Source organism: Engraulis encrasicolus, chromosome 19, assembly GCF_034702125.1.
Source record: "Engraulis encrasicolus isolate BLACKSEA-1 chromosome 19, IST_EnEncr_1.0, whole genome shotgun sequence".
NCBI lineage: Eukaryota > Metazoa > Chordata > Actinopteri > Clupeiformes > Engraulidae > Engraulis > Engraulis encrasicolus.
The window spans coordinates 9,752,663-9,779,365 of NC_085875.1; the positions used below are offsets into that span (position 1 = coordinate 9,752,663).

The window sequence follows — 26,703 nt, forward strand, 5'->3', positions numbered from 1 at the left end:
TTTCATTGTGTCAATAAAAGTGTGTAAATTGTTGCAGTATCGTGAGAATAAAAATAATCTGTGTGAAAGAGGTTGACATCACAGATTCAGAGGCACATATGTACTTGATCAGCTGAGCCAAGTCGAGTTTTAAACCAAACCAATCATCTGTCATGGACGTCACTTCCAACACAGCAAGCAGCTACCTCCCCCTCCTTCTGAAGTTAGCAACTGTAGCTAACCCGAAGCAGAAAGTGGTGGTGGAAGAGGAAGTGGAGATGGCTGAATTGTCACTTTATCTTACAAACGCTAACATATCCGTGGGGCAAACGATGGACAAAGACAAAGTATGTCCTAATATCTTTCACTTAATCGTTTTGTAATTCAGACAAGATACGCTATTCTACCATCGTTTGGCTTTGGCTAACAACATCGCAGTAGCTTGGTGATTGTTTCCTTGTTTCAGCTAGCTTAGAAACAATAGCTTATCACGCCTGTCTGATTATCAGATCCCTACAAGATGACAGTAATACGGTATCAGATAGTTTGAAGCGATACCGCTATCGTGTGTGTGGTATACATTTTCCAACACCGTGTACTGACTCCATGTCGATAGTCCCAGAATAGCGAGACAGCTATCTGATATTCTACTGTATTGTTTATGTAGCACAAGGCGTCATGATCACAACCTGTTGGTCACCTAACTTTCTGTGAGTTAAAGGTTGTCAGGAATATTTCAATGATGCACGTAGCTTTGGTTTGCTATCCGATCAAGGTTTACATTTAATTAAACGTTTTTAATGCTTTTGTGTTTGTTTTAGACTCAAAGTACTGTTGAGAAGGATTTCGAGAATGTGGAGATAGGTGAGTTGGGCCTGAAACCACAGAAGCTTCCCCGCAGAACCATATACTTTGCCAGTGGGGAAACGATGGAGGAGTACAGCACGGATGAAGAAGAGGAAGAACCTGAACAAAAGGCTGTGGTAACTTCAGTCGACCCCGTGAGTTTCTCTAACATTCGTCCTTGCATCACTACCACATAGCCATGCATATGGTTTGTTGCTTAAAATTGTTTTTGTTTTGTTTCCTCAACATCCAGTCATCACTGACATGGGGTCCATATGTCTGGTTTCAAATGTGGAGAATGGCTACCTCAACAGTGTCAGGTAGGCTTGAAAGGCCCGAAGTGTACAATCTCTCTGCCCCTTTTTTGACGAAACCAAACTGATCACTGAAATGTTCATGTATTTTTTTTTAAATTCTTCTATACCTACTCTATTATTTGTTTACGAGTTCCCTGGAGGCACTGCACAAGTTCTTATCTGACTTTGTTTACTATTTCTGCATGACAGTGTGCGACTACCTTGGGGAGAGGCTGGCTTCGCTTCTGGGCATCACATCACCAAAGTACCAGTACGCCATCGATGAGTATTATCGCATGAAAAAGGAGGTCAGCAGGAGTTCTTCTAATGTACAAGATTATGCCAGGGAAAGGAGTTGGGCATTCCCATCAATAATAGCCCACATCCTTAGTTTGATAAGTCACAACACTGTCATTACCATGTTACACCATCTCGAAATTGACATGTAAATAGGGGTAATTTTTTTGGACTGAGCAGACTGTACCGTCACTCAGCTTCATTGATAATTAGATTAATTTTGAAGTCGTCACTAATAATGGGATTCCTTGTGGAATCTTCACTGATGATTCGACTCATTTTGCAGGAGGATGAGGAGGAGGAAGAGAATCGTCTGTCCGAGGAGGCAGAGAGACACTTCAACGAGCAGATGGGCCAAAATGGCCAGCAGCCCAGGGTGGAGCAGCCAGAGACCAATCCATCGTTTGTCAACGTCACCTTTGAGCTGGAGCCAGAGCCCAAACCAGCACCTGAGGCCGTGCACGTCCCCGCTCCACTCCCATCCTAAGGTCCTGTATTAAAAAGCTGCCAGTGTTTTTAGACATTCATGGTCCTTTGTCATTCCCTCTGTCATTCGCAGATTAGTTTATTTATGAATGTAATCCAACTTCAGGAATTACACTTAGAGCAGAGGTTGTTCTGAACATCTAGTTGTTTCTGACCAGGGAAGTTTATGTTAATGTGCTATGAACAGCACTGTGAAGGGAATTGTCATTCAGTGCTAGGTGAGCGCAAAGCTGTAGTCATAGAGCGTATTTGCCATCCTAGGATGTTTTCTTTCCGCTGCATGTTTTTCTATGCAACTATTGTAATATTTTTATGAACCCTGATTATATTGTTAATGCATGTCAGAAAAGATTATCAACTTGTTTGAAAGTGCTGACTTGGTACTCATTGACAAGGCTGTCTTTCTATATTCATTCCTTGATATATTTCCATCAGAGTAAGCTGAAGTCCTTCTGAAAGTGTATTTTTTTCTGAAATGTCAACAGAATGATGATTGCATGGCCTATTTTGCTGTCTCAGATCCAAGTGAGCACAAATGTGTACATTACATACAGTAAATGCTTTGTGCGAAAGCCTTGGGTAAGGTCAACCCATCAAACGCTACCATGTTGCCTTTTCTACATCAACAGACATTGATGTAACTGTGAGATGTTGGATATTTGTCATTGGCTGTTCTGTTTTTGATTATGTAACCTTTTCTGGAGTACTCATCTCAAGCAGGGCACCAGATGATTGGTTGCCTGTCTTAAGCAGTATAACTCCCAATTACTGGCAAGGACAACAATCAATGTCCTGATTTGGACTGGAAGAAAATACTGCAAACTGCCTTGACTGTATCCCAGATTATTATCCCTAAGAGTAATGAATGACGATGTCGTTGATATGAAGGTTTCTTAAGAATTGGTGTACTATCTACACGTCACTACAGTTAAGTAAAAAAAAAGTGTAACGTTTATTTATGTTAATAAAACATTATTTTGTAAATTCAACAGAAATGTACCGTTTTGCCTGCATTCATTGACAAAAAAGGCATACATCAGACGAGAGTCCCTAAACTGTACAGGAGTTCCATTTTGGTCATAGTCTACAGTAGACAAAATGTCAATTTTTCTCTTCAGTACTCCCCTGTTTCTTGATTAGCGTCATGTGTCATCGATATCCGCTGTGTTGCTTTCCCCATCATTGGCCACCAGCACTTCCCTGTTCTCATAGGTCCAAAATCCATTGAGGTCGATTAGAATGCTGGTCACCGTGTCCCCTTGTCCGCTGTTAACCAGGTCCTGTAGGGTGATCTTTAAAGGGTCCTTGGGTTTCACCATGTCAAAGATTTCATCCTGCAGTCACAGCCACAAAAGCAGGGGGTTATTACAGTTGAAACAAAATCAACCAAAGTCTCAGCCATGGTGGAACACCACATGGTTGTCCATATGGGTTTATTAAAGTGTTTGAAAATAAAGCTTTGGAGACGGTGGGGTCAAATAACTAAATGTAATGGGATTACAATGGCAACCATTTTGATTTAGCGTGCACTCTGAAGGAACTGTGTAGGCCCACTGTAGTTGACGATAAACAAAAGTGTGTGTGTACCTTTACATCTTGGAAAGAAACCGGTTCTTGTCCATGTATTTTCATCTGTTCTTGAATAGCCTAAGGAGAAAATTGACATTAGCTTTGACAATATTCGCAACCCACATTTAGCCAATTGGATATCGGATGGTGGAGGGAGTGCTGCTTACTCTGAAGAAGTAGTTGAGAGCAAAGACATTGAGAGAGCCCCTGTTGTCTATGTCCAACAGCTTGAAGATGTACTGAAGAGCTGCAGGTTCTTTACGGTTCTCCAGAGCAAGTACAAAGTCCAGATACGTTTTATAATCCTGAGATGAAATGGGAAGAGGGGGAGGAAAGGGAGGAAACGACACTTTTCAGAATGTCTTACAACCCCAGAGTGGAGCAGAAGTTGGTGAACATTAACTTTTAAGTGGTTGACCTCGTTAAGTGGTCACATTGGGGGCATATTTCCTGAATAGTGTCATTGTTATTCAGTGTTCTGCGGGGTGTGTGTGTGTGTGTGTTCTTACCATCTCCCCATCATAGGTCAGGCATTCTTGGTACACTCGGTCAAGGAAGACGCTTGTTAGTGTTCCAGTACCATAACGAGAAAGCTCTTCTTTGCTCAGCATACCATTGTGATCTTTATCCAGGTTAAGGTACTGACCTAGAACAAGCGAGGCAGTGTATGGGTACATTGTAGTGCTGCGCTAACAACCTCTTGGGTTTGCACGACAAACATACAAACATACTTGTACAAATATACTTGAGGTTTTGAAGCTGGAGGCAGCTGATGGTTTTGTAGAAATAAAGTAGCAAGTGGCAACCTTGGACAAAGAAAACCCACCCACAGATGTGCTAAGAGTTTGATTATGGGATGACGGCAAATATGTAAACATTGTTTTTTTTTTAAAAGATGCAATTGAAGCTTACCGTATACTCTGAGAGCAGAAGGTGCTGAAAACCAGTTTGCCTCCTGACTTTCCTTGGACAACTCCTCATCTCTTAACTACCACAGACCAGAAACAAAAGAAACATGACTGCAGCGTTATAACTACTGAAAAAAATGAAGTCAGTTCAGAGTAGCTCATATTTTTTCCAAACAAAATATTTCAATTCGGTACCTCGAGAAGGTCATCCAGGAAACTGCAAGCCAGAATATCCTGTATCTTTATTTTGCCTGGAATCAGATGCAGAGCTCGATGAGGTGAGGATAATAAATAGAACAGTAAAAGTGAAAAGTATAATACAGAAGGTGACCCATAACTACAAACATTGGCAGAAAAACACTCGACTCTATTTAGCTTTGGTCAGTCAGAGAAGTATCCCTGGACCGTATCCCTCTATAACACAACTCATTTTAGGACAACGTTTATTTTCTGTCCCAAGAACCAGAGAAAAGTGATAGCCTGAGGTTTGAGAGGAAGCTCAAGGCAGATCCATGCCAAATGTTCTTTAAACTAACAACTATTGCTTTTGAATTGAGCACGATTGGGTTCAGTGACTCGACGTACAGGGGATATCCATCACTCTCCCTCAAATAAAAACATGACGCGGAATGCAGAATTGGTCAACTGCCACGTAAAAGAGTAAGGCCAGAGGCGTTGTAAGGGCAGAGCCTAGAAAATCTTCAGTAAGACCAATTGGATCTCTCAGTGAACAAAAGAGCATACCAGTGCGTAAAGGGTCGAGAAAGAAGAAGAATTTGCGGACGGCAGTGCAGACGTAGAAAGAGTAGAATGACTTCTCCAGGCCGTCCAGCTGAGGCAGGGTGGGGATCAACTCAAGGATGTAGTTCTCCAAGTCCTTTCAAACACCAAACATGAATACATATACAAAGGACACACACACACACAGGGTATCAGAAATACAAAAGAGAAATAGTGTAAACCGTGCTGTAAGCATATAGTGGGTGAGAAATGATGACAGCATACAATAACTGACATGCAAAAGCTTGTAATAAAAATTGAGTAAGAATGCATACATACATTAAAAACTGTTCTGTAAATCTCCAAGTCCTTGCATACAATACATGTAAACAATATACTAGGACACACTGTCAGCTAAAGATAGATTCACTTCTGAATGTGCAGAGTAACTTAACAAACCAAAACTCCTAATCAAAGAGAACCTATAGTACTGAAATGCTTCCAAATAGGGCTGCACAATTAATCGAAAATAATCGAAAATCGTGATAAAATCATGATATTGAAATCGTGATTTCAATCGTGATTTAATCGTGGCAATAGCGACCTACCTTCAAGAGCGTCCTTGAAGCCAGAACATACTGACAGGCTGGTGTTTCTGGCCAGCAATCTGTCCACCCAAGTTTCATGCTATTGCCTTTAAATAATTATTACAATTCATTTTCATTTTTATTTTGCTCATCCCATATATAATTTATTTTTGGTTATATTTCATTTTGTTATATACAGTGAGGAGAATAAGTATTTGATCCCTTGCTGATTTTGTTGGTTTGCCCACTAATAAAGACATGATCAGTCTTTAATGTTAATGATAATATGTATTCTAATATGGAGAGACAGAATATCAAAAAGAAAATCCAGAAATTAACTCTAAAGAATATATAATAATTGATTTATATTTAATTGAGGGAAATAAGTATTTGATCCCCTGTCAACAATTAAGAGTTCTGATCCCGCAGATCAAATGGCACTTCCAATCAACTCGTTATCTGAATTGAACACAACTGTTAATAGTAACCTGTACAAAAGACACATTGAATCTGCAGAATCAGTCCATAGAATCAGTCAATCAATCAAACTAAACTCGCCAACATGGGACAGACCAAAAAGCTGTCAAAGGATGTCAGGGACAAGATTTTAGAACTCAACAAGGCTGAAATGGGCTCCTGGATATTAAAGAGCAAACTGTTGGTGCATTTCTTCCCAATTTTAGGACATACAAAATGATCATCAATCATCAATCTAAGGCCCGTCTCTGGTTCCATACATGATTTGACCTTGTGGGAATATAATAATCAGAAAAAAGGAGATAAAGCACCTTAAAACTGTATGGGAGGAGCTAGGAAATGATCTCAAGGCAGCTGGGACCTCAATCACTAAGAAAACGATTGGAAACACTTGATACCACAGCAGATTAAAATCCTGCAGTGCATGTATGGTACCCCGGCTTCAGAGGGAACCTGTTCAGGCTCACCTGAGGTTTGCCAATGAACGTCAAACTGGATTAGGATATGATTGGGAGGTGCTGGAATCAGATGACACCAAAATCAAACTGTTTGGCATTAACAAAACTCGATGTGTTTGGAGGAAGAGAAATGCTGCCTATGATTCCAAGAACAACACCTTCTCCAACATCATAAATGAAAGTGGTAACATTATGTTTTGAGGTTGTTTGTCTGGCCAAGACACAGGACAACTTCACATCGTCAAGAAATGGATGGAGGGAGACATGTAAACGTACAATGCTGCATGCCAACCTCTTTCCCACCACCACTAGACTTAAGGTGGGTCATGGATTGGCCTCCCAAAATGATAATAATCCATAACATACAGCCCAAGCAACAAAGGAGTAGCTCAAGCAGAAGCACATTAAGGTCATGAAGTGGCCTAGACAGTTTCCAAACATTAACCCTATAATAATCCTGTGAAGGGAACAGAAGCTCCCATTTGGCAATCTACAGTCATACAACTTAAGTGATTTAGAGATGATCTGCAAAGAAAAGTGGACAAAAATCGTTTCTAACATATCCACAAAAATGGTCATTAACTGAAAGAAACATCTCACCTCTGTATGAGAAAACAAGGGCTTTGCCACCAAGTATTTTGTCTTCTTTGACTAGAGGGGTCAAATACTTATTCTCCTCAATGGAATACAAATCAATTAAAATATATTCTTCAAAGTTATTTTCTGGATTTTCTTTTTGATATTCTGTCTCTCCATATTAGAATACATTTTATCATTAATATTATAGAATGGTCATGTCTTTATTAGTGGGCAAACCAACAAAATCAGCAAGGGATCAAATACTTATTCTCCTCACTGTATATATTTTTTAAATTCAGCCAAAAAAGAAAAACAATAATTGTGATTAATAATCGTGATTACAATTTTGACCCAACTAATCATGATTATGATTTTTTTTCCATAATCGTGCAGCCCTACTTCCTAATCAAAGTGAAACAATAGTTCTGAAATGCTTGTGTACTTTGTTGTGCACTGCACACACTATGTACAGTACACCATATTAGTTTTGTCTTTTCAATGAAAACAAAATACACTCTGTTAATTTCCACTTCAATAATCTGCAAGCATGTGTATGAGGAAAGAAAAGATTATATGCATTAGACTGTATTATTTTGTGTACGTACAGACTCGCGCAAGTATCCCTGCCCAGCCACATCGTATAGACTCAACCCAATCCTTGTCTGATGCAACCAAACTGCAATAGAAAACGCAGTCATTTTATCGTTATAGCACATTTAACACAACAACCATTGACTTCAAAGTGCTTCACAACAAAATAAAAACAAAAGTTACAAAATAAAAAATTGAGGAAATACAAGTACATTAACTCAAGTACATTACTTGAACCACTGACAAACAAATCTCTAATAATCCCAAAGGATATTTGGGATTTTCTAATGTGTGACAAGAGAGGTCCAACAGTGTCGGCTTTGAAGGCCAATGTGCATTACCTTTTCTCATGACATAATTGAAAAACTGCATGATTGATATCCTTCCATATGGATCATTATGAAGGAGTTTGGCATACACTCTGGCTGTGAAGAATTGTCTGCACAAAAAGAAAGAAAGAAAGAAAGAAAGAAAGAAGGCAACATGTGGATTCCCGGCTCTTCAATTGATACTTGACCCTGGATCTCTTCCTTGGACTATGCACAGTGACTTTGGCACCTAGACACTTTGGACACTTTTCTAGTTTTAGTTTAGTTCTAGTGTGTGTGTGAGTGTGCTTGCTTGCGCTGTGCGTGTATGCGTGCGTCATGAGTGTGTCAAAGTGAGAGAGAGAAAGAGAGAGAAGAAAAAAGGAGAAAAGGAAGACATAGGGGGGCAGTAAAACATAAAGGAAAGAGAGAGGGGGTTAGGGGATGAGAGTGAGGTAAGGGAAGGATGGAGCTTGATGAGTTGAGGATAATAAATAGAACAGTAAAAGTGAAAAGTATACAGAAGGTGACCCATAACTACAAACATTGGCAGAAAAACACTCGACTCTATTTAGCTTTGGTCAGAAAGAAAGAAAGAAAGAGGGCAGCATGTGGATTCCTGGCTCTTCAATTGATACTTGACCCTGGATCTCTTCCTTGGACTATGCACAGTGACTTTGGCACCTAGACACTTTGGACACTTTTCTAGTTTTTGATTGTGCGTGCGTGCGTGTGTGCGTGTGGGATAGGGAGATCTGACCCGGTGTAAATATATGTATGGTGAATATTTGTGAATATGTGCAATTCTGTGTGTAATATCCTTGCGTCTTCTCCTGTATTTATGTATGTATGTATGCTACTTGACATCTTAATTTCCCTCAGGATCAATAAATGATACTCTACTCTACTCTAGAGTCTAGACAATGTAAGAACTTAAACTACGGATGAGCTCTTACTTGCACTTGACTCCAGCTTTCTCTCCAACTTTGAGAAAGCTCTCATAGGTGATCATAGCCTCATCTCCGGTGGCTGGAGGGACCTGGTGTTTGTCCAACAGAAACCACAAATTCTGGGGAGAAATAATATGGCATATATTTATGGGACATAATGGTTCTGCAAAATGGTGTATCGTTTTCCTTTTTCTGCAATTTGACTAGGTGAAGAGGGCAGACAGTATAACCAACATTTTGCTATCACAACTACAATAACAGTTGAAATCATCATTTACATAGATACCACTGATTGTGTGCAGGCATGAATGAATGGGAGTAAATAGAATACAAGCAATGCATGAAACTCACCTGTAATTCCTCATTATCGAGTAGTTCTCTGCTTTTTCTCTGCAGGAAGACTGCCCTGGACTCCTCTCTTAATTTTTGCAGTAGAACTTCATCTTCAGCAGGAAGCTGTCAAAATTGTTTACTTTTGTTATCATTGGGTTTGGTGTAGGCCTGGACACAATTATCAGTCAATGTTGGCATGAACTTACCCTGTAATAGAAGCGCGGTATGGTCTTATATGAACTGTCATGTTCACTCCCTCCTTTCCAATCGGCATAAAACTTAGTGAACAGCTCGGTCTCCTCATTTTTCTTTTCCTCTTCAGTCTTTTCTTCTACAAGAATTGAAATATAAGCAAACAGAACACTTAGAAGTATAGACACATTGAGGAAAACATACCTGGATGAGTTACATGAACTATATGCTCTGCTTGTTCTGTCACAACGACAGAGGTATGCAAAACTTCCATTATACTATTAGTAGTCAAAATGGAGAGCTGTTGGTCGCACTTACTAATAATCCAACTCGAAGTTACTGTTGAATTCACAACTGAATATCAACTTAGGCTAGCCGGTGAAAGACATTAGCTAGTTAGCCGCCATCGCTTCAGGATGTAGAGCCTCCACAAAACGTCTTTTTAATGAACAGCCTCTTACCTTTCTTTGAATTGGCCGTTCTTTTTCTTAATAAGCTCTTCCAGTGGGCAAGTTTATCATTAGACATGGCTACATAAAGTTGACAACAGACTGACACAACAACCGCATCAAAAAAAATCCTAAACAACTTGTTATGACGTCGGAGCGGAAATGTTTCCATGTACGATATGATTGGTTCATTTTCAGGAAGTTTTGTAGTGACGTTTTTAGTCTGCGCCGTCCCAAATGTCACTGGGCATGCTTCTAAACTAAACAACAATGTTTAACTACACATAAACGTGAAATAGTTTGGTTATCATCGACATTGTATTGGCTGGCAGTGGATGCGCTTGAATAATTCTAAAAAACGAAGAGTTACAGATGCCAAGGACAGCGAAGAACAGTTACACGTAGCCCACTGTAAGTACATTCTCATTGCGGTGCTTATTTCTCAACGCTTCTTGTGGTGTTAGTTACACACCTGTTATTACCCTGTTAATCTAACTTTGTTCAACCGACTTTTTATTTTCTATTGTAGTTTCGGGAATATCTAAAGATTTCCAGGCGGGTCATGGGCTCCTTGCTGATACCCAGGATAGGTTTTCGTATCCTCCCAGTTATCCCAAGAATATCAAGGCTGCCACACAAGAACATACCACAGCAGTTGAAGGTGGGTGGTACAAACACATTTTCCACGAAGAACGTAAACAGCGTTGCAACCACCAAGAGAAAAGCTTTCAAGTCAGACTTCACCCCAAAGGAAAGACCCACCTATCACAATTCAGTTTTTGCAGCAGGAACTGCTAAGCGTACTGCGGAGCGTTTCCAAAAGAGGAATGACGTGTCTGACTCGGACTCCCCAGAGTCACCAGAAGGCTTAAAGAAAAGACCTTCCCTGACCGTACCAGACCACCCTCTCCCACCTACAGAGTGGAGGAAGATAAAAGCAACCTTCGAACGACCTGATCGCTTTGAGATTGGAATGATGCTGCGCATTATGGTGGAGGATGCAGACATCAACATTGCAAAATCTCTTCTGACATTTGTTGCCGTGGACACAGGCACCATACCCTACGAATTGCTCTTGAAATATTTAACATTCTGTGTGAAAAGTGGCCACTATACAGAAATGTATGACGTTTACGACATCATGAAAAGCCAGTTTGGTAAGTTGGATACAGGCGCTTATAGTTTGCTCATCAAAGGGTACAGCAAGACAGAACGCTGGAGAGAGACTTTGGTCCTGCTGGAGGATATCAGCAGGATCATCACGCCCTCCTCTCGCAATTATGCCGATACCATCGGTGCTGCAGTGCAACACGGCAGCTGTGACACAGCATGGACCCTCTACAGCGAACTCTTGGACAAGGGTGTCACTCCCACCCTTGACATCTGGAGGCGTCTGTTTGAAGGAGGCATTGTTGACCATGAGCATGACGAAAAGCTTTTGTCTGTTTTGCAACACATGAGGGACAACCAGATGTATCCGGACGAGGCTCTTGCTGACCTCATAAGAAAGTGGTTTGAAAGGTAACTATGAAGGCAATGTTGCCATCGTGACTGATACATGTCTTGTGCATTGCAATGCAATGACACCTTTTTATGTTTTGTTTTTCAGTCGCCCTGGCCAGAAATGGAGTGGAGAGGTTTGCCGTGTGACAGCCAGGTACATTTTTTTTACCAAACCTCACACAAGTCCATCATGGGAATACATGCAACTTACATTACATTCAAAACAAAGCTGCTCATACGAGATGACATGAACAGGCTCCCGTTAGGGGAATAGCCTACAGATTACTCAAAGGCAGACCCTGAGGCCACTTTATCAGCGACAGTCAGGTTGACATGCACCCTTTTGGTCTAGTGAGTGAATACCGAATATGCTACCACATTGCAGTCCGTTTACAGTGTTTTGAATATGTAGTGTTAACCGGGGAAGAAGTACAGCCTTGGTTTCTAAAATGGTTTACTACACAATCCAATTAAAGGGTAGCAAAACTATTTAGGTCAGAAAAGCAAAATTACATGTAAATGCCACAAGTGGCCTGTTAACAGTCTCTGCACTGAACACAAATGGATCAGCAATTGGTTCTAAACCCTTCACCGATCCAATACATTTTATATGATGGTCTCATTATTACATTGTTATTAAAGTACTAAAGTAAAAGTATTATTATTTGAAGTGTTGTTAAATGTAGTGTGTGTAAATCAATCTGCAGGAAAGCATCAGCTAAGTAAAAATAAAAATAAAATACACAAACATTGTCTCCTAATACCATGAGATATCATCTATGCTTCAGCATGCAGTCTTGATATGTCTAGATCTGACTTCAGAATTTAATTTCCTGTGTTTTACCCTGAAGAGGGGTGTGCCGGAACTGTAGCTCCAAGCTGGAATCCATAGAGCTCACTGAGGAAGACTACGCTGAACTCAAAAACAGTGTCATGAAGAATGTGATAGAGGGCAAAGATGTCTTCAAGAAGACCACACCTGAGGTTTGGAATCTTTTCATCCCCTGAAGGCTGCTAGATATTAGACGTAATAAAAATTACACTATCTATTGCATTAGATTCAAAGATTCAAAAAGCTTTATTGTCTAGCGCTGCCATGATAGAAAATTGTCCTTGACTTCTGAAGGCTGTGTGTGTAAAACAAAGATGCACTGAAGAAGCTGCATTGCACTTGTCTGGTGTACTCAGATACAGACGTGGAAAATATGCAGATGTATTTTCCACCACTAGATGGCAGCGTTGGTTTGAACTTGAGGCATGTATGCTGCTAAAAACTATAGGGTATTTCTCAAAACCTAGTCTGCACACTTCCAAGTGTGCTCAGCCTAATTAGTCACGCACAGTGATTGGATACTCTTTGGTGAACTCTATGGAGTATCCAATCACTGGGCGTGACTAATTAGGCTGAGCACACTTGGAAGTGTGCAGACTAGGTTTTGAGAAATACCCAAATGTAGCCTGCACCGCTTTGGCACTTACCCTATGTTAAAGGTGCTCTGTGTAATATCTTTAGCAATTTCTTTCCCAAATTCCTGCTGCCCATTCACAAATGTACTTACTTACCAGCACCATTATGTATGACTGGGAAAAATGCATTTTTCATATATGAAAAGGGGATTGAATTTCCAGAATTCCAGACATTTTCAGCTGCAAAATGTACTGTACTTTGGTCATAATAGTACATATTAGTTTATTATTTGCTACATATTCATGAAAGGATCAATTTTGACAATAAGCAGTGCATTTTCAATGAGCAGCATAGTTGCAATACCTACTCTGGCCACTATCCTACACAGTGCACCTTTTAATGAAAGCCAAAATGAAAATGAAAGCCCAACTGGGAAACTCCAACTCCCATTGTCATTGTGACACAGCACTCCACAGCACAGAAGTGAACACTGCACATAATGAAATTGCATGTATGCCTCACTGTGGTGCAGCCCACAATGGTGCCCGAAAGGGAGTAGTGCTGCAGGACGGTACCATGCTCAAGGTACCTCAGTCATGGAGGAGGATGAGAGAGCACTGGTTAGTCACTCCCCCCACCAACTTGGCAGGTCGGGAGTCAAACCAGCAACCTTAGCCCATGCTGCAAGAGAATGCATATTGGAAAGTCAGATGACAATTTGCAGAGTGTTTACCAATACATCAATGTTGTTCTATTTTGTAAAGATTTAGCATGTCATGACAACACCAATCTGAATTACTGGAACTGATAACAGAATGTTCCATGAAGGCAATGTCAGAATAAGAAATAAACATTCAGGGATATTGCAGATGAAATATCTATCTCACTCGCTTTAAGCAGGTTTGTTGTTGTTTGTGGCGACATAGAGCAAGAGGGAGAGAGTCTCTATAGTTCAAACCTCTCTCAGAGGAAGTTCATGTATCCAGAGTTAAGCCACGAGAGAAATAAGGAAATTGTTTCCATTATTGCGTGCGAGCGTGCATGTGCGTGCATGTGTGCGCTCATGCACATGCCTGTCTGTGTGTTTGTGCAACACTGGATATTTCACCATCCTGGCTTTCTCTTCTCTTACAGAGAAAAAAAACTGTAGATATACCCCAGGCCTGTGGGCAGTGATGGTTGATTTTCCAAGCAATGGATGGACAGACGGACATCTGCTCTGATCTGTGGGGTATTCCAAAAACATGCTTAAAGGGACACAGTGTGAGATTTTTAGTTGTTTATTTGCAGAATTCATGCTGCCCATTCACTAATGTTACCTTTTTCATGAATACTTACCACCAGCATCAAATTCCAAGTATTCATTATGACTGGAAAAATTGCACTTTTCATACATGAAAAGGGGGATCTTCTCCATGGTCCGCCATTTTGAATTTCCAAAAATAGCCATTTTAGCTGCAAAATGACTGTACTTGGACCGTACTAGAAAATATTTATTTATTACTTAGTAAACTTTCATGTAGTTTCAATGAGCAGCATAGTTGCAGTACCTTTTTTGACCATTTCCTGCACAGTGTCCCTTTAAGTGATATGTTACAGGAAGTACAGTTACAGGAAGTGGTACACCTGCTAATAGATAGCCCACAGACGTAATTTACTTCAGAAAATGAGCACTACAGGCTCATCTGTAAGAGAAACTTCCACAACCTCACAGCGAAGTTAACCTGGTTTATTACTGGGCCAGGTTCTTGGAATACTGTACTCCCATGTTCTGCTCTGTTGTCATCCTCTGCTTCCCTCTGACCTCAGCGGCTCTCCTGAATTAGACAAGCTCTTTTTGCAGCACCATACTTTGCAGGAGCCCAGCTGTGCAGTTTCAGCCCTTGTGTGTGTGTGTGTGTGTGTGTGTGTGTGTGTGTGTGTGTGTGTGTGTGTGTGTGTGTGTGTTTGTGCATGTTTGTGCATGTTTGTGTGTGTGTGCGCGCGCAGTCACACACACACACGTACTGTGTGTCTGTGTTGTACGTGCTGTGTGTTGTGTGTGTGTGTGTGTGTGTGCGCCTGTCTGTTTGTGTGTTCTATGTGCTGTCTGCGTCTGTGTCTGTGCGTGTGCATGTTATGTGTTGTGTGCGTTGTGTGTTATGGCCAGCTCCAGATGAAAATAGCCGTGCATTCGTCTGTACACAAGAGGCCTGGGCCAGTCTGCTTCCACTTTTAGACCATCTTCTAGGGGCTTTCCGTGCAGCCCAGCACATGCACATGGACCTCCATGTGTTTTTTTCCCCTTTCTTTTTCTGGGGGCCAATGTTGATTGAAGATCCTTGTTTGTGCAAAAGCACAGTACTTGCACCAGAGGGCTGTGCAGTGCATGCTGGGTTGTGGAGTTTCTGGTTGGGCCTCGGGAGGTCTTTGGTGGAACCACCTGCACCAGTTGTTTTCAGTGCGCCCCTGTCTGGATTTGCACAGTTTCAGTCTCGCGCAGTATCGTGTCCCCCCAGGAAGTTGGATAATATTTCATTCTGAAGTAAACATATACAGTGCTTCCAGTTAGTATTGGCACCCTTGAAGTTTAAGCACATTATGGGACCTATCTCCAGACAATATATAATAAGGTCAACCATGATTTTTCTATAGATAGCTTGTGGTTGACACTAAATGTAAAAATGATCAGCAGCATTAAATACTAAACTACAAGGGGGAAAATTTGAAGAAGGTAAAGCTACCGGAATCACTGGTATTGGCACCCTTTACTGGATACCGTTGTGGAAACCTACTTTGACTCAAATATGGTAGATAACAAATGGGAATCACCTTTGACCAATTGCTTTTGCCCATAGGATATGAATTAGGCAAGGAATTTTTATATTTGTGTTTTTAAAAGCCACCTGTTACATCTTGTGCGTCCTTGACAAATGTGAAGACAGAGGAGCTGCCTGAGGACACCAGAAATACTATTATTTGCAAAAACAAGACCTCCAAATAATAAATTCAGAAATCTGCCAAACGGGGAGCTGTAAAGAACATCCTTCTAATGTGGGGGTCAGGTAAGGAATTATGGTGGAAGTCGGTGCAAATAATGACAAAACACAGGGTCTAACATCTACAGACCCAAAGGTCAACTTTGAACTGTTTTGGGTAGTTTTTTTCAATAAGCACCCCACGTTAAACACTGCACAAAGTATTGGTTTTTGGTTGGAGGCCAAGGCAGACCACATTGCTTCATAAAAGTCATAAAAGGGAACACCTGAAGTCTGTATAAGAGAATACAGGGAAAGCACAGCCGTTTTAAGAATGGCTTAAGGTCAGATGAAGCAATAGTACAGCTTTTCAGTGATATACACAAACAACATGTTTGCATATTCTGTAAGAAAGTCTTTTAGGAAAAGGACACCCTACTAAAAATCAAGCAAGGTGTCAGATCCATAATATTACATTACATTACATTGCATTTGGCAGACACTTTATAACCAAAGCGACTTTCAAAAGAGGACATAATCAAGGCAACATCACAAGCAAATACAAAGTGCACAGGAAATATACAGAACAACAAGTGCAGTTGCAAAGAGGGGTTAGGTTTTTTTTTAAATTAATTAATAAGGAGTACACACACAGCACACCCACAAACACATACACATGCTGCTATTGCTGTCTAATGGTGTGAAACCAACCCGTTAAGGAGGGGTGCCAATATTCATGGACATGCCCTTTTTCATGTTTTTGCTAGAAATGACAAAATGCATTTGGAAAAAAATACTTTGCTATTCTAAATATCTTTGGACCTTCAATTAAAAGATCCTGTTGGTAAAAGTTGTTTATATTTCCATTTATTTCTGGATATATTGCACCTTTTGTAAATAAAATTAAGGGGTGCCAATACTAACTGGCGGCGCTGTAATAGTGCTTTCACTGTCGCCTACAGCTTTTTATCGTTTTAATTACAGATGCAGAATACCACTTTTTTGTTCCTTTTTATATGGTTAATTTTTTTCTTAACCTTTCAAGGACTACCTTTGGGATACATGCATGACTTACTATGGCTGCTCTGTTAATGTGTAAAGAAATGTGCTGTGTGCCTGTGCACTGTACTGCCGGTCATCTGTGACTGTGACTGTACGACTTTGCGAAGCAAAAAGAAGGCCCAGCCTGATGAATTATGAAGTATTATGGTGTGCCCCTGCAAGGTGTTGGTCTCCTGGGCTTGCACATCTGAGCGCGCTCTGTGTTGTTTAGTATTCATATAGGCCCACACAAAAGAGTTTCACATTTCAGCCCTCAAAGCCTCTTTCACATGAGTGACCTTGGAAAGTCCCCATCGTGTGTGTGTGTGTGTGTGTGTGTGTGTGTGTGTGTGTGTGTGTGTGTGTGTGTGTGTGTGTGTGTGTGTGTGTGTGTGTGTGTGTGTGTGTGTGTGTGTGTGTGTGTGTGTGTGTGTGTGTGTCGCGCATGCACGTCCGTGTGTGTGTGTGTGTGTGTGTGTGTGTGAGAGAGAGAGAGAGAGAGAGAGAGAGAGAGAGAGAGAGAGAGAGAGAGAGAGAGAGAGAGAGAGAGAGAGAGAGAATGGTGTGGACTGGGTCAGCACTTAACACACACACACACACACACACACACACATTCACACTACCCCGCAAATGAAGGCATATGAGATGAAGCTGGCCCGGAGTCCTGGGTCTTTACCCGTAATTGCTAGGTCTGGGGATTCACTCAAGCCAGATTGTAATGCGTCTGTGGGTGTTGGTGTCGATGTCTGGCTGCTGGCTGGGTGTGCAAGACTGCATTGCAAATGTCGAAGGCTAGGCAGACTCACTCACAAAGGTGTAGAGTCTGCAGACCTTTTAATGAATTCAGTAAGACTACAGTGTGGTTCTCTCTCTATTTTTCTTTCTCTCTCTCCCTCTCTCTCTCTGTCTCTCTCTCTCTCTCTCTCTCTCTCTCTCTCTCTCTCTCACCACATCTGCCAGGTGTTACAATGAGGCTGTTGTTTGAGCCTTCTGCGTGATATATTTCAACGAAATGTGCAGCTCTGCGTTAGATACATTTAGGTTAAATGCATTAGTGTTTACAGAGCAATTATGTGATCATTTCTCTTCCCCCCCGGAGCAGAAGCCTGTCTTTGTGTAAAGTAATCCCCAGGTGCGTGTCTTTTCTTAGTTCACCAACCGCCCCTCACCCACTCCCTTCTTACTGTAGACTCTGGATAATACGTGACCAGTCATATGAAAGAAGGCCGCAAGTAGGCCCAAGGGCATATTGACTTGGTAACACATTTAGAGAGTGTAGATTTTAAGAATCACAATGTTATACACATGGCAATCCGGTAATATTTTAAAAATCTGTGACCGTTTGAATGTGCTCACTTCTTAAAGTAGAAAAAAGAATTTACTGTAGGTCTGAAAGTTTCTCTTGCCCATAAAAAGACAAGAAGTATTGAGTGGCTTCTTCAAGTTCATGAACTTCCACATTCAGCGAGAAATATATGGATATGAGATATACGTGTATGTGTCTCTGGGATTGAAATCCAGTCACATGTGCCGTCTGTTTCCCTTGAGGTGATTGCACGGAGGGGGTTAAGGGGTGCGTTTGTGTTCAACCAGTTTGGGGAAAATCCTGGCGTCAGGTTTTTTTGTCGAAGACAGAAAAGCCTGATCCAGAATATCCTGTTATTCTGAGCGCATTGACCCTTCAAGGGGCTGAACTGAAGTTCTTGCTGGTAAGACGTGAGTCTCAAGTTTTTATTTGTTTTGCTTCTCTCTGTTTTTTTGGAGCAGATACTGGAGGAAGGAGATAAATCCCGCTAGGGGGATGTCGTCTTTACATGCTCTGCCAAAGCAAAGAAAGAGAAACAGAAATATATGCTGTGCATGTATCGCTAATGCCGCTAATCTTCTTCCTGGTCAAAGGGAGTTCATCGTGACCTCCTTGTCTTTGTGTTTGCTCTCTCTCACCTCTCTGCCATTTTTCGTTAGTGTTCCATTTGTCTTTTTTTTTGTGTTACTTTTGCAGGATGGAAAATGGCATTTCCCCGAGCTGGTCGCTTTTGTTGTTTTGTTCACAGGGTGTGGTCTAGTTTCATTTTTAAAGCTGCTAGGTGTTAGTTAGATAGTCATCTCATAAGCAGCATTAAGACTTGTTTTCAAGCTGTGCGTGCATGCGTGCGTCTGTGCGTGTGCGTGTGGTGGTGGTGGTCAGATGGAAATGTAGCAAGTTTTTTGGGGTATAAGGTACAGTAGCTGTTGTGAAAGCTCAGCAAACCAAGGGAAGTGCAGGCCCATGAAGTCTGAGGTGAACTGTCTTCTTGTATGGAATATATAAATGGTCTTGTGCAGGGCAGCACTGTATGCAGGTGAAAGTGATAGTGCTGCTCAGTTACATCTGGTGCCCCCCTGCTTGCGCACACACACACACACACACACACACACACACACACACACACACACACACACACACACACACACACACACACACACACACACACTGGCGTACACACAGACAGGCACAAGCACACTCTTGTGCACCATATGTGTACACAGACAGGCACACACACACACACACACGCATGCACACACACACGCACACATGAGCACACTTGTTTGCACACACTCAGACACACACACATACACTCGCACACTTACGCACGCAGCAGACGCAAACGGGTTGTAAAAATACATCATCTGTCTGTACCCCACCGGAGGGCAGCAGCAGCTGTCACCTGACCTCCTGACTGGGCTGACTGGGGAATCCCCTGCCCTGCTCTCCACCCTCCACCCTCCACTCGCCGCTCGGCTCCGCTCCACTCCCTCCGCCTTTGTTCTCGTTGCGCCTGAGCTCGCTACAGCCATGCTCTCTGCAGATAGCAGCAGGCCAGGCCAGGCAGGCCAGCTGGCAGTCATCTCATCTGTGCAATATGTCACAGTCACACCAGCGTGAGCGAGGGCAATATGTCACACCAGCAATATAGTAAAACAATGTAATAAAGGGTGGCGGGGGGAATGAAATCTTTCTGGCTGGCCATTGCCTTGCTTTAACTTGTTTGTGCGGAGCCTCAACTTGTTATTTATTTATTTTTTCCAAAATTGTGATGATCACCAAGTCTTAAGCGGTTAGGTAAGACTCTCTGTAAGGTCATAGCAATGTTGTTATGATGTACCATAGGTTTTTTTTTCCGGATTGCAGGTGATTCCATCTGTACCAAACGGCTTCAACAATGCATTCTGGATTTGAATGTTATTTTTCTTGGACAATTTTGTCCAAACTTTAGTAAATGGTTGTGTTGTAGTTTGTTGCAAAATATACTTTTTAAATATTTGTTATGATATCACTATCCAAAATGCAATTGCTTTAAGCCTGCCCCACTGGCCAGGCAGCCAGACAGGTTCAAAGGCGCCCAGAGACATACACACTGCACTTGCGCCACAGCTCAGGCTCAGCTTACGTTGAGGTCAGTGCGCTTTTTTAAACGGTTGACTTCAGTGTGTTGCAGACAGTGTGTGTAGCACGAGGAGCATTACATATTTTTGGCATGCAGCAGGAGCAGTGAGCAGCACTCAACTCAGTTATTATTATTGCCAGTCCCGCGGCCAGAAATATGGAGCTTCGCCAGTCAGTCGCCTCCTGTGCCATTTTCAGGGATTTTTTTTTTGGTTGTTGTTATAATTGCGGCAGGCTTAACCCCTGATACCACATCCCCCCCACCCCCTTCACATGGAGAGGAATTTCCCCAAATGTCCAGCACCCCTCCCCCTCCCCTTCCCCTAGCTTATGTTCTTGCTTTTGCTTTTTTCTGGTATTTGTATCCTCCCCCTTCCTTGTCTGCCTTTCTTTCTCTTCCTCTCTTCTTCCTTCCTTGTTCCTCCACTTTGTGTTCCTGTGAAAGGTGCCTTATCTGATCATCAGAGTTGCATTTGTTCTTGCGCATGCTTTTCAAACATGACTATGCAAATGTGTGCAGCTGACGCATTCTTTTCTAAAGAAGACGCCAATCACATGCATGCCGGCATGCATGCAAACAAGACTTCTCACACACAGCACACACGCACATGCAGTACACCAAGTACTGTAGATGTGTTTGTGTGATTGGGTAATGTTGGGTTTAGTTGGCAAGATGAAAAACTCTCGTGTTATCTCGGAACACAGTTGTTTATGACTGGCAGGAGCGAGACGTATAAACTTGGAAGTTTCCCTTTTCAATGGTTGCTACCTATTGCTTGTATCAGCTGGATAGCACAGTACAACACAGCAACAAAAAAAAGTTCAAATGTAGAATAACAGCAAAAACACCAGCAATGACCTCCAGCTTACTTATAGCGGAGTAGCCTGTTTGGCTTGAATGTAAATTTAAAGATGAGCTAAGCACAGTACCATATATACACTGTAAATAAGCTAAACAACTGCTCGCTACCCTGGGTTGAGCACAGTCTAATTCGGTGTAAATCCCCAGTAAAATTAGTCTTGCAACGCCCCAGTGTGAAATATTCTCTTCTCCCTCTCCCATTCTCTCTCTCTCTATCCCTCTTTCTGTGTCCCTGTCTCTTTTTATCTGTCTATCTCTGTCTCCCTCTCTCTCTTTTTATCTGTCTATCTGTCTGCCTCTCTCTCTCTCTCTCTCTCTACCTCTCCCTCCCTCTCCCTCCCTCTCTTTGTCATCCCCCTGGCCCTGTGGTCATGGCGCTATATGGAGTCATGGCCATGTTTCTGGGATAAAATAAAGATGGCTCCCTGACTGCAGGTGAAGCAGCCAGCCGCCTGCCTGGCGGGACTCCAAAAGGGGAAATTCCCCAGACACGCACGCACACGCACGCACACACACACGCGTGCGCTCACACACACACACACACATACACATACAAACACAAATACAAACACACACACACACACATACACATACAAACACACACACACGCGCACACACACGCGCACACACACACGCGCACACACACACATACACACACACACGCACACACACACACAGGCCAGCTCCGCCAGGCACGTTTGTGTGTGGAGACATTCCAGGGTCCAATTCAAGCGAAAACAAAGAGGAAAGCTGAGAAGGAAGTACAGACTATTCTGTGGCAACATACTGGAACACCCCATCGTGTGTGTGTGTGTGTGTGTGTGTGTGTGTGTGTGTGTGTGTGTGTGTGTGTGTGTGTGTGTGTGTGTGTGTGTGTGTGTGTGTGTGTGTGTGTGTGTGTGTGTGTGTGTGTGTGTGTGTGTGTGTGTGTGACGCTTGCGTCCGTGTGTGCACATGCATGTATGCTTGTGTGTGTGCGCGTGTGTGCATTTGTGTTTATTTGCATGTTTGTTTGTGTCAGATTGTTTTCTGCCCCAGAACTTACTGCTTGTTTTTTTTCTTGGGTACTGCCTTGTCATTGTCCATGAGTTGTGTGTCAGGTTGTGTTCTGTCTGTTGCATTCTCAAGATCTCTCAAGGGGGGAAATGATTTCAAAACAATTGATTACTGCCTAACATCATGTCCCCCGTCATAGGTTAGTTCATGAAACATCCAATCTATGGTATGAAGACATGGAATATTTGTTCTTGCAAAACGGCAAATGGCAAACGGTAAATGGACCCATCGTTTCATTAGTACGCACGCACGTAGGTCTGAATTGTGAAATTATGAAGTAGATCCATTCTTTGATGGGTCATGGTCATGGCCACGTTATTTCTGCGGTCTGGTTGAGCAAGTTCTGTATATACAAATGCATGAGATTAAAACCCCTGTCAGAGCGTTGCTTAACTAATTGGTGGGTTGGCATGAAGAAAAGATTTGTGTTTCTAGTCAAGTGCAATGCTAAGCGATTGCAAAATAAATAAGACTGGTTAGTCAGTCCGTGAGAGTGTGTGTGTGCTCAGCGTCTTCATCAGCTTTAGTCAGAGCTGATAGCTATTGGTCTTGCTCCTTGGGTCTAATGTCCAGATTTTGACTTGGGTGGTGAGGTTACTCATGTCTTACCGTGCAAAGCTGGTGATGATGCATCAATGTGCTGTAAAACAACCACATGTCTTTGTTTCTCTTCCTCTGTCTCTGTCTCTGTCTCTCTCTCCCTCTCTCTCTCTTTCTCTCTCTCTGTCTCGCAGGAGCTGAAGAGTTTCAAGGAGTTCGTCAGTAAACAGCCACCATTCGATGTGGTGATCGACGGACTCAACGTGGCCAATATGACGGCAGGTCAGAGAGGAAGTCAGTCGGAAACGGTGGGTGCTCTTATAAGTGTATGTGAGAGAGTCAGAGAGAGAGAGAGAGAGAGAGAGAGAGAGAGAGAGAGAGAGAGAGAGAGAGAGAGAGAGAGAGAGAGAGAGAATGGTGTGGACTGGGAGAGAGAGACTTTCACCAGTCTCGACAAAATGTGAAAACATGTCCTGTCAAAGAGGAACAAAGCTTGAGTCACTCTAGTACTGACGTGGAACTGGAGTCATTATCTTTGAAAGATTATCAACATTTAGCAATTCAAAGGACAATAAATTAGCCACGGACGCACAGGCAAATACTCAGTGCCAGTAATTATTTGGAATCAGTCAAAATATATCTGTACATGGCACATGAACTAATCATTACTAGGTACACAGTAAGCAACAGATCTGACTGAAGTGTTTGGTGCGTCTCTTCTGTTTGGTTTTGTGTCTCCTTTGAATATGTTCAAACAAATATTTTCAATATGGTAACCACATCATATCATGTGTCACCAACACAACAATGTGAGATCATGTCTGGTCTCCTTAAAGGGCGTGACTTTCCATTGACCTCCATTCATTCTCCTAATGTCCTAGTCTCCTGAAGGAGCATGGCTGGCTACTAGAGGATTGCAGCATCGAACCTTATATCACAGGGGTTCCCAAACTTTTCCAAATTGGGGCCCACTTAAAATTTTCACAAATGTTCAGGGATCACCTCGGGCCCAATTAAGTATAACACTGAAATATATAGTCAACAAGCAACACACTCAGAATTATTATTTAGATTTTTAGAAAATTATTTCAAGGCCCACTTGGAACACCCTCAGGGCCCACCTGTGGGCCCCGGCCCACAGTTTGAAAATCACTGCTATATCACATGGATTCTCACTGTAGCCCCATAATGCAAGCTGTCAGTGTTCCGCCAGTGGAACGCTGAAATAAACATTGAAAAACACAACCACCATCGTACTACAGCACTACGACATTACACCTTTAGTAATACGTCATGACGCCTTTAGTAATACATTACTATTTGGTCATTGCCATTCTGGGGTGAGTTTCTCAAAAGAGAAGTTGTTAACCTGTTAGCAACTTCGGTAGTTGCCAATGGGAAAATGCATTGAAAACAACAAAGTAGCTAATGTAGTAAGCAACTTTGGTTTTGAGAAATTCACCCCTGGTAACAGTAACTTTATAACAGGGGCCATGTCTTAACTGGCTAGTTGAGAGTTTCGTATTGGCCTTGGCCACTGAGAGGCGTTGCAGAGCAGACTCGAGGCCCTGCTGAAGGTCTGTGGTTTTTATAGAGACTACGCAGGCAGGCGAGAAAAGACACGATTAACCCCCTAGACACTCAGATTTTCCACTCTGCAGAAGACCCCCACCACCAAGACATGATCGTGACAGTCCACCTCTTCATCGAGACCAAAACCTTTTGGCGGGGACTCTGAGAGGGGGGGTTCGGCTCATGTAAATGAATGGGGAACACCTGATATTTAAAATGTCTTTGTTTTCGATGAGGGGAGGGGAGCCGCAGAAAATGTCCACGTGTGAAAGCACAAGACACAAGCCCACTGCTCCACCAACCCATGTGAATAACCATTAGGCATAACTGAAGTAGACCCCAGGCTAGATCACACGCGCCCAGCAGCTGCCACCAGAACAGTGTTACGAGGAGAGGGTGTATGAGCGAGCCAGTGTGTTAGAGTGTGCGTGTGTGTGTGTGTGTGTGTGTGTGTGTGTGTGTGTGTGTGTGTGTGTGTGTGTGTGTGTGCGCGTGTGAGAGGGAGAAAGTGTGAGAGAGAATCAGTGGTGTATGGGCGATTAAGACCTGCAGAGGGAAAGAGATAGAATGATAGAAAGACAGCTGGAGTCAGAGTCAGAGGCAGGCAGAGAAATAGAAACAAAAATGAAATCCCTCAGCCCTTGGTTTCATTTCAGGCCCATGCCTCCTCACTTTGAAGGCCAGCTGGTTTGCATCAGCTTCTTCTTTTCCCCTCCTTGAGTTAAATCCCTGCCAATGAGGACTTTGGCCATAAAGAAGCAAGTATTTTTAGTTCCTCCACAGACTGCTACCCCTCCACCCCACCCCCACCCTCCCTCCCTCTCTCTTTTTACCCACATTTGGCAACATGCGGCCTCAGTTCTTGGCAGGAACCTTTTATCATTGCTCCTCTGAAATCGGAAAGCAGTGCCGCAAGGGTCAGGACAAGCCGTGCGCAAAAAACTCCAGATAAACAATATTTGTTTTTTGTTTGAACTTCTTTTGAAATATGGCATACGAATTGATTTCGGGTTTTTTTACATTCCCAATGAATAGTGGCAAACTTTTTATGTGGAAGGAAATACGCTTTGATATGTATGTTGGAAAACCTTGATGATACTGTAATGTCTGTGTCTACCACATGATTGTGTGTCACGGTTATTCATGAAATCGTGCAGTGTGATGAGGCGATACACCAACAATGTGTTGGACTTTTTAAAACCTGCATCTCTTTGTACGTTTGATGATGATTAATCGGGAAAAAAACGCAAGTCAGCGTCTGTGAAAGGTGTTTCGCTTGCTGTGTCACTGCTGGAGACATTGAAAATGGGCTAGACCCGAAATGTTTGTCTTAGTTTCCAGTCAGTGTCGGCAGACTTTTTGTAATTTGGCCTGCTTTAATATGCAATATTTATCTTTCTTTTGGTATTTTTTCGACTTAATTTGATGGGACAGTGTGAGAGGTGGACAGGAAGCGAATTGGGAGAGATACAGAGAATGGTCGGCAAAGGAACCAGGCCCGGCCGCATGGCAGGCGAGTGCCCCACCGCTTAGCCACGGCAGGGCCATTCATTATTTATTTAGCATCAGCCTTGAGACTGTGCACCTCACTTTTTTGATGGTGATTAACCCTCATCTCCCTGCTGTAGGCCTGCAGTACCTACTTAACTCCAGATCTCTCTATGATGTTGACTCAGCCTCCCCACATGTTTATAGCATGGGGACATTTGACCACATCCAAATGCTTTTGGCAGATCATACTGTATCCTATCGCCCCATTCAATAAGACTTGGAGACTTGGGCAAGAGTAGACTGGGGTTGGCGGTTGTGATTATCTTCTACCAAAATGATTGTGGGTTTCCTCTGAGTACTTCAAGCGGGGGGGAAAAAATACCCTACACCAGGGCTTCCCAACCTACTCCAACTTGGGGCCCCACTTGAAATTTTCACAAGTGTTTGGGGCCCACCTCTGACCCAATAAACTATACAACTCAAATAAATAGTCAACATCAACACACGCACATATTATTTTCACTTTTGTAAAAAAAATATTTCAATGCCCACTTGTGGGCCCTCAGCCAAGAGTTTGAGAATCAGTGCCCTACACACAGTCCAAAGAGCAAAGAGTTGGGACTGTTTCAGTGACTCTCACTTCCCTCTTGGTGCCAAGCTGACCGAGGTCAGGCCCTGGTGGTGGTGGTGTTGTTGTTTAAGAGCTTTATCCTGTGCCATGGCGACATGACCCAGCGTGCACAGGGAACAGAGATGCAAAAGGGGAACTTTTTTCGTTTGGGCAGGGATGTGAGGGTGAGGAGGGGGTAACATTTGATAAC

General features: G+C 42.5%; 3 protein-coding genes across 3 annotated transcripts in view; 2 read left to right on the top strand and 1 right to left on the bottom strand.

Moving 5' to 3' along the window:
- The first annotated feature begins 137 nt into the window (after positions 1 to 137).
- fam177a1 (family with sequence similarity 177 member A1) lies at positions 138 to 1,941 on the top strand. Its single transcript, XM_063183615.1, has 5 exons — positions 138 to 326; positions 801 to 980; positions 1,079 to 1,145; positions 1,332 to 1,429; positions 1,705 to 1,941. The coding sequence occupies exons 1-5, from the start codon at positions 153 to 155 to the stop codon at positions 1,903 to 1,905; spliced, it is 720 nt and encodes a 239-aa protein (XP_063039685.1). The 5' UTR covers positions 138 to 152; the 3' UTR covers positions 1,906 to 1,941.
- An 896-nt stretch (positions 1,942 to 2,837) lies between these two features.
- ppp2r3c (protein phosphatase 2, regulatory subunit B'', gamma) lies at positions 2,838 to 10,199 on the bottom strand. The gene is made up of 13 exons (XM_063183614.1): positions 10,038 to 10,199; positions 9,591 to 9,715; positions 9,403 to 9,507; positions 9,058 to 9,170; positions 8,135 to 8,232; positions 7,808 to 7,878; positions 5,126 to 5,258; positions 4,577 to 4,632; positions 4,386 to 4,461; positions 3,983 to 4,119; positions 3,641 to 3,778; positions 3,492 to 3,551; positions 2,838 to 3,238 (listed from the first exon to the last, which is right to left on the bottom strand). Exons 1-13 carry the CDS (start codon positions 10,195 to 10,197, stop codon positions 3,047 to 3,049), a joined length of 1,464 nt encoding a protein of 487 aa, XP_063039684.1. The 5' UTR covers positions 10,198 to 10,199; the 3' UTR covers positions 2,838 to 3,046.
- Positions 10,200 to 10,241: 42 nt separating this feature from the next.
- Positions 10,242 to 26,703, top strand: part of prorp (protein only RNase P catalytic subunit) — a 23,982-nt gene continuing 7,520 nt past the window's right edge. Inside the window, exons 1-5 of the mRNA XM_063183612.1 lie at positions 10,242 to 10,436; positions 10,555 to 11,546; positions 11,635 to 11,682; positions 12,380 to 12,512; positions 23,014 to 23,127. Coding sequence (XP_063039682.1) covers positions 10,588 to 11,546; positions 11,635 to 11,682; positions 12,380 to 12,512; positions 23,014 to 23,127 — 1,254 coding nt within the window. The 5' untranslated portion in view covers positions 10,242 to 10,436; positions 10,555 to 10,587. The remainder of the gene's footprint in view (positions 10,437 to 10,554; positions 11,547 to 11,634; positions 11,683 to 12,379; positions 12,513 to 23,013; positions 23,128 to 26,703) is intronic.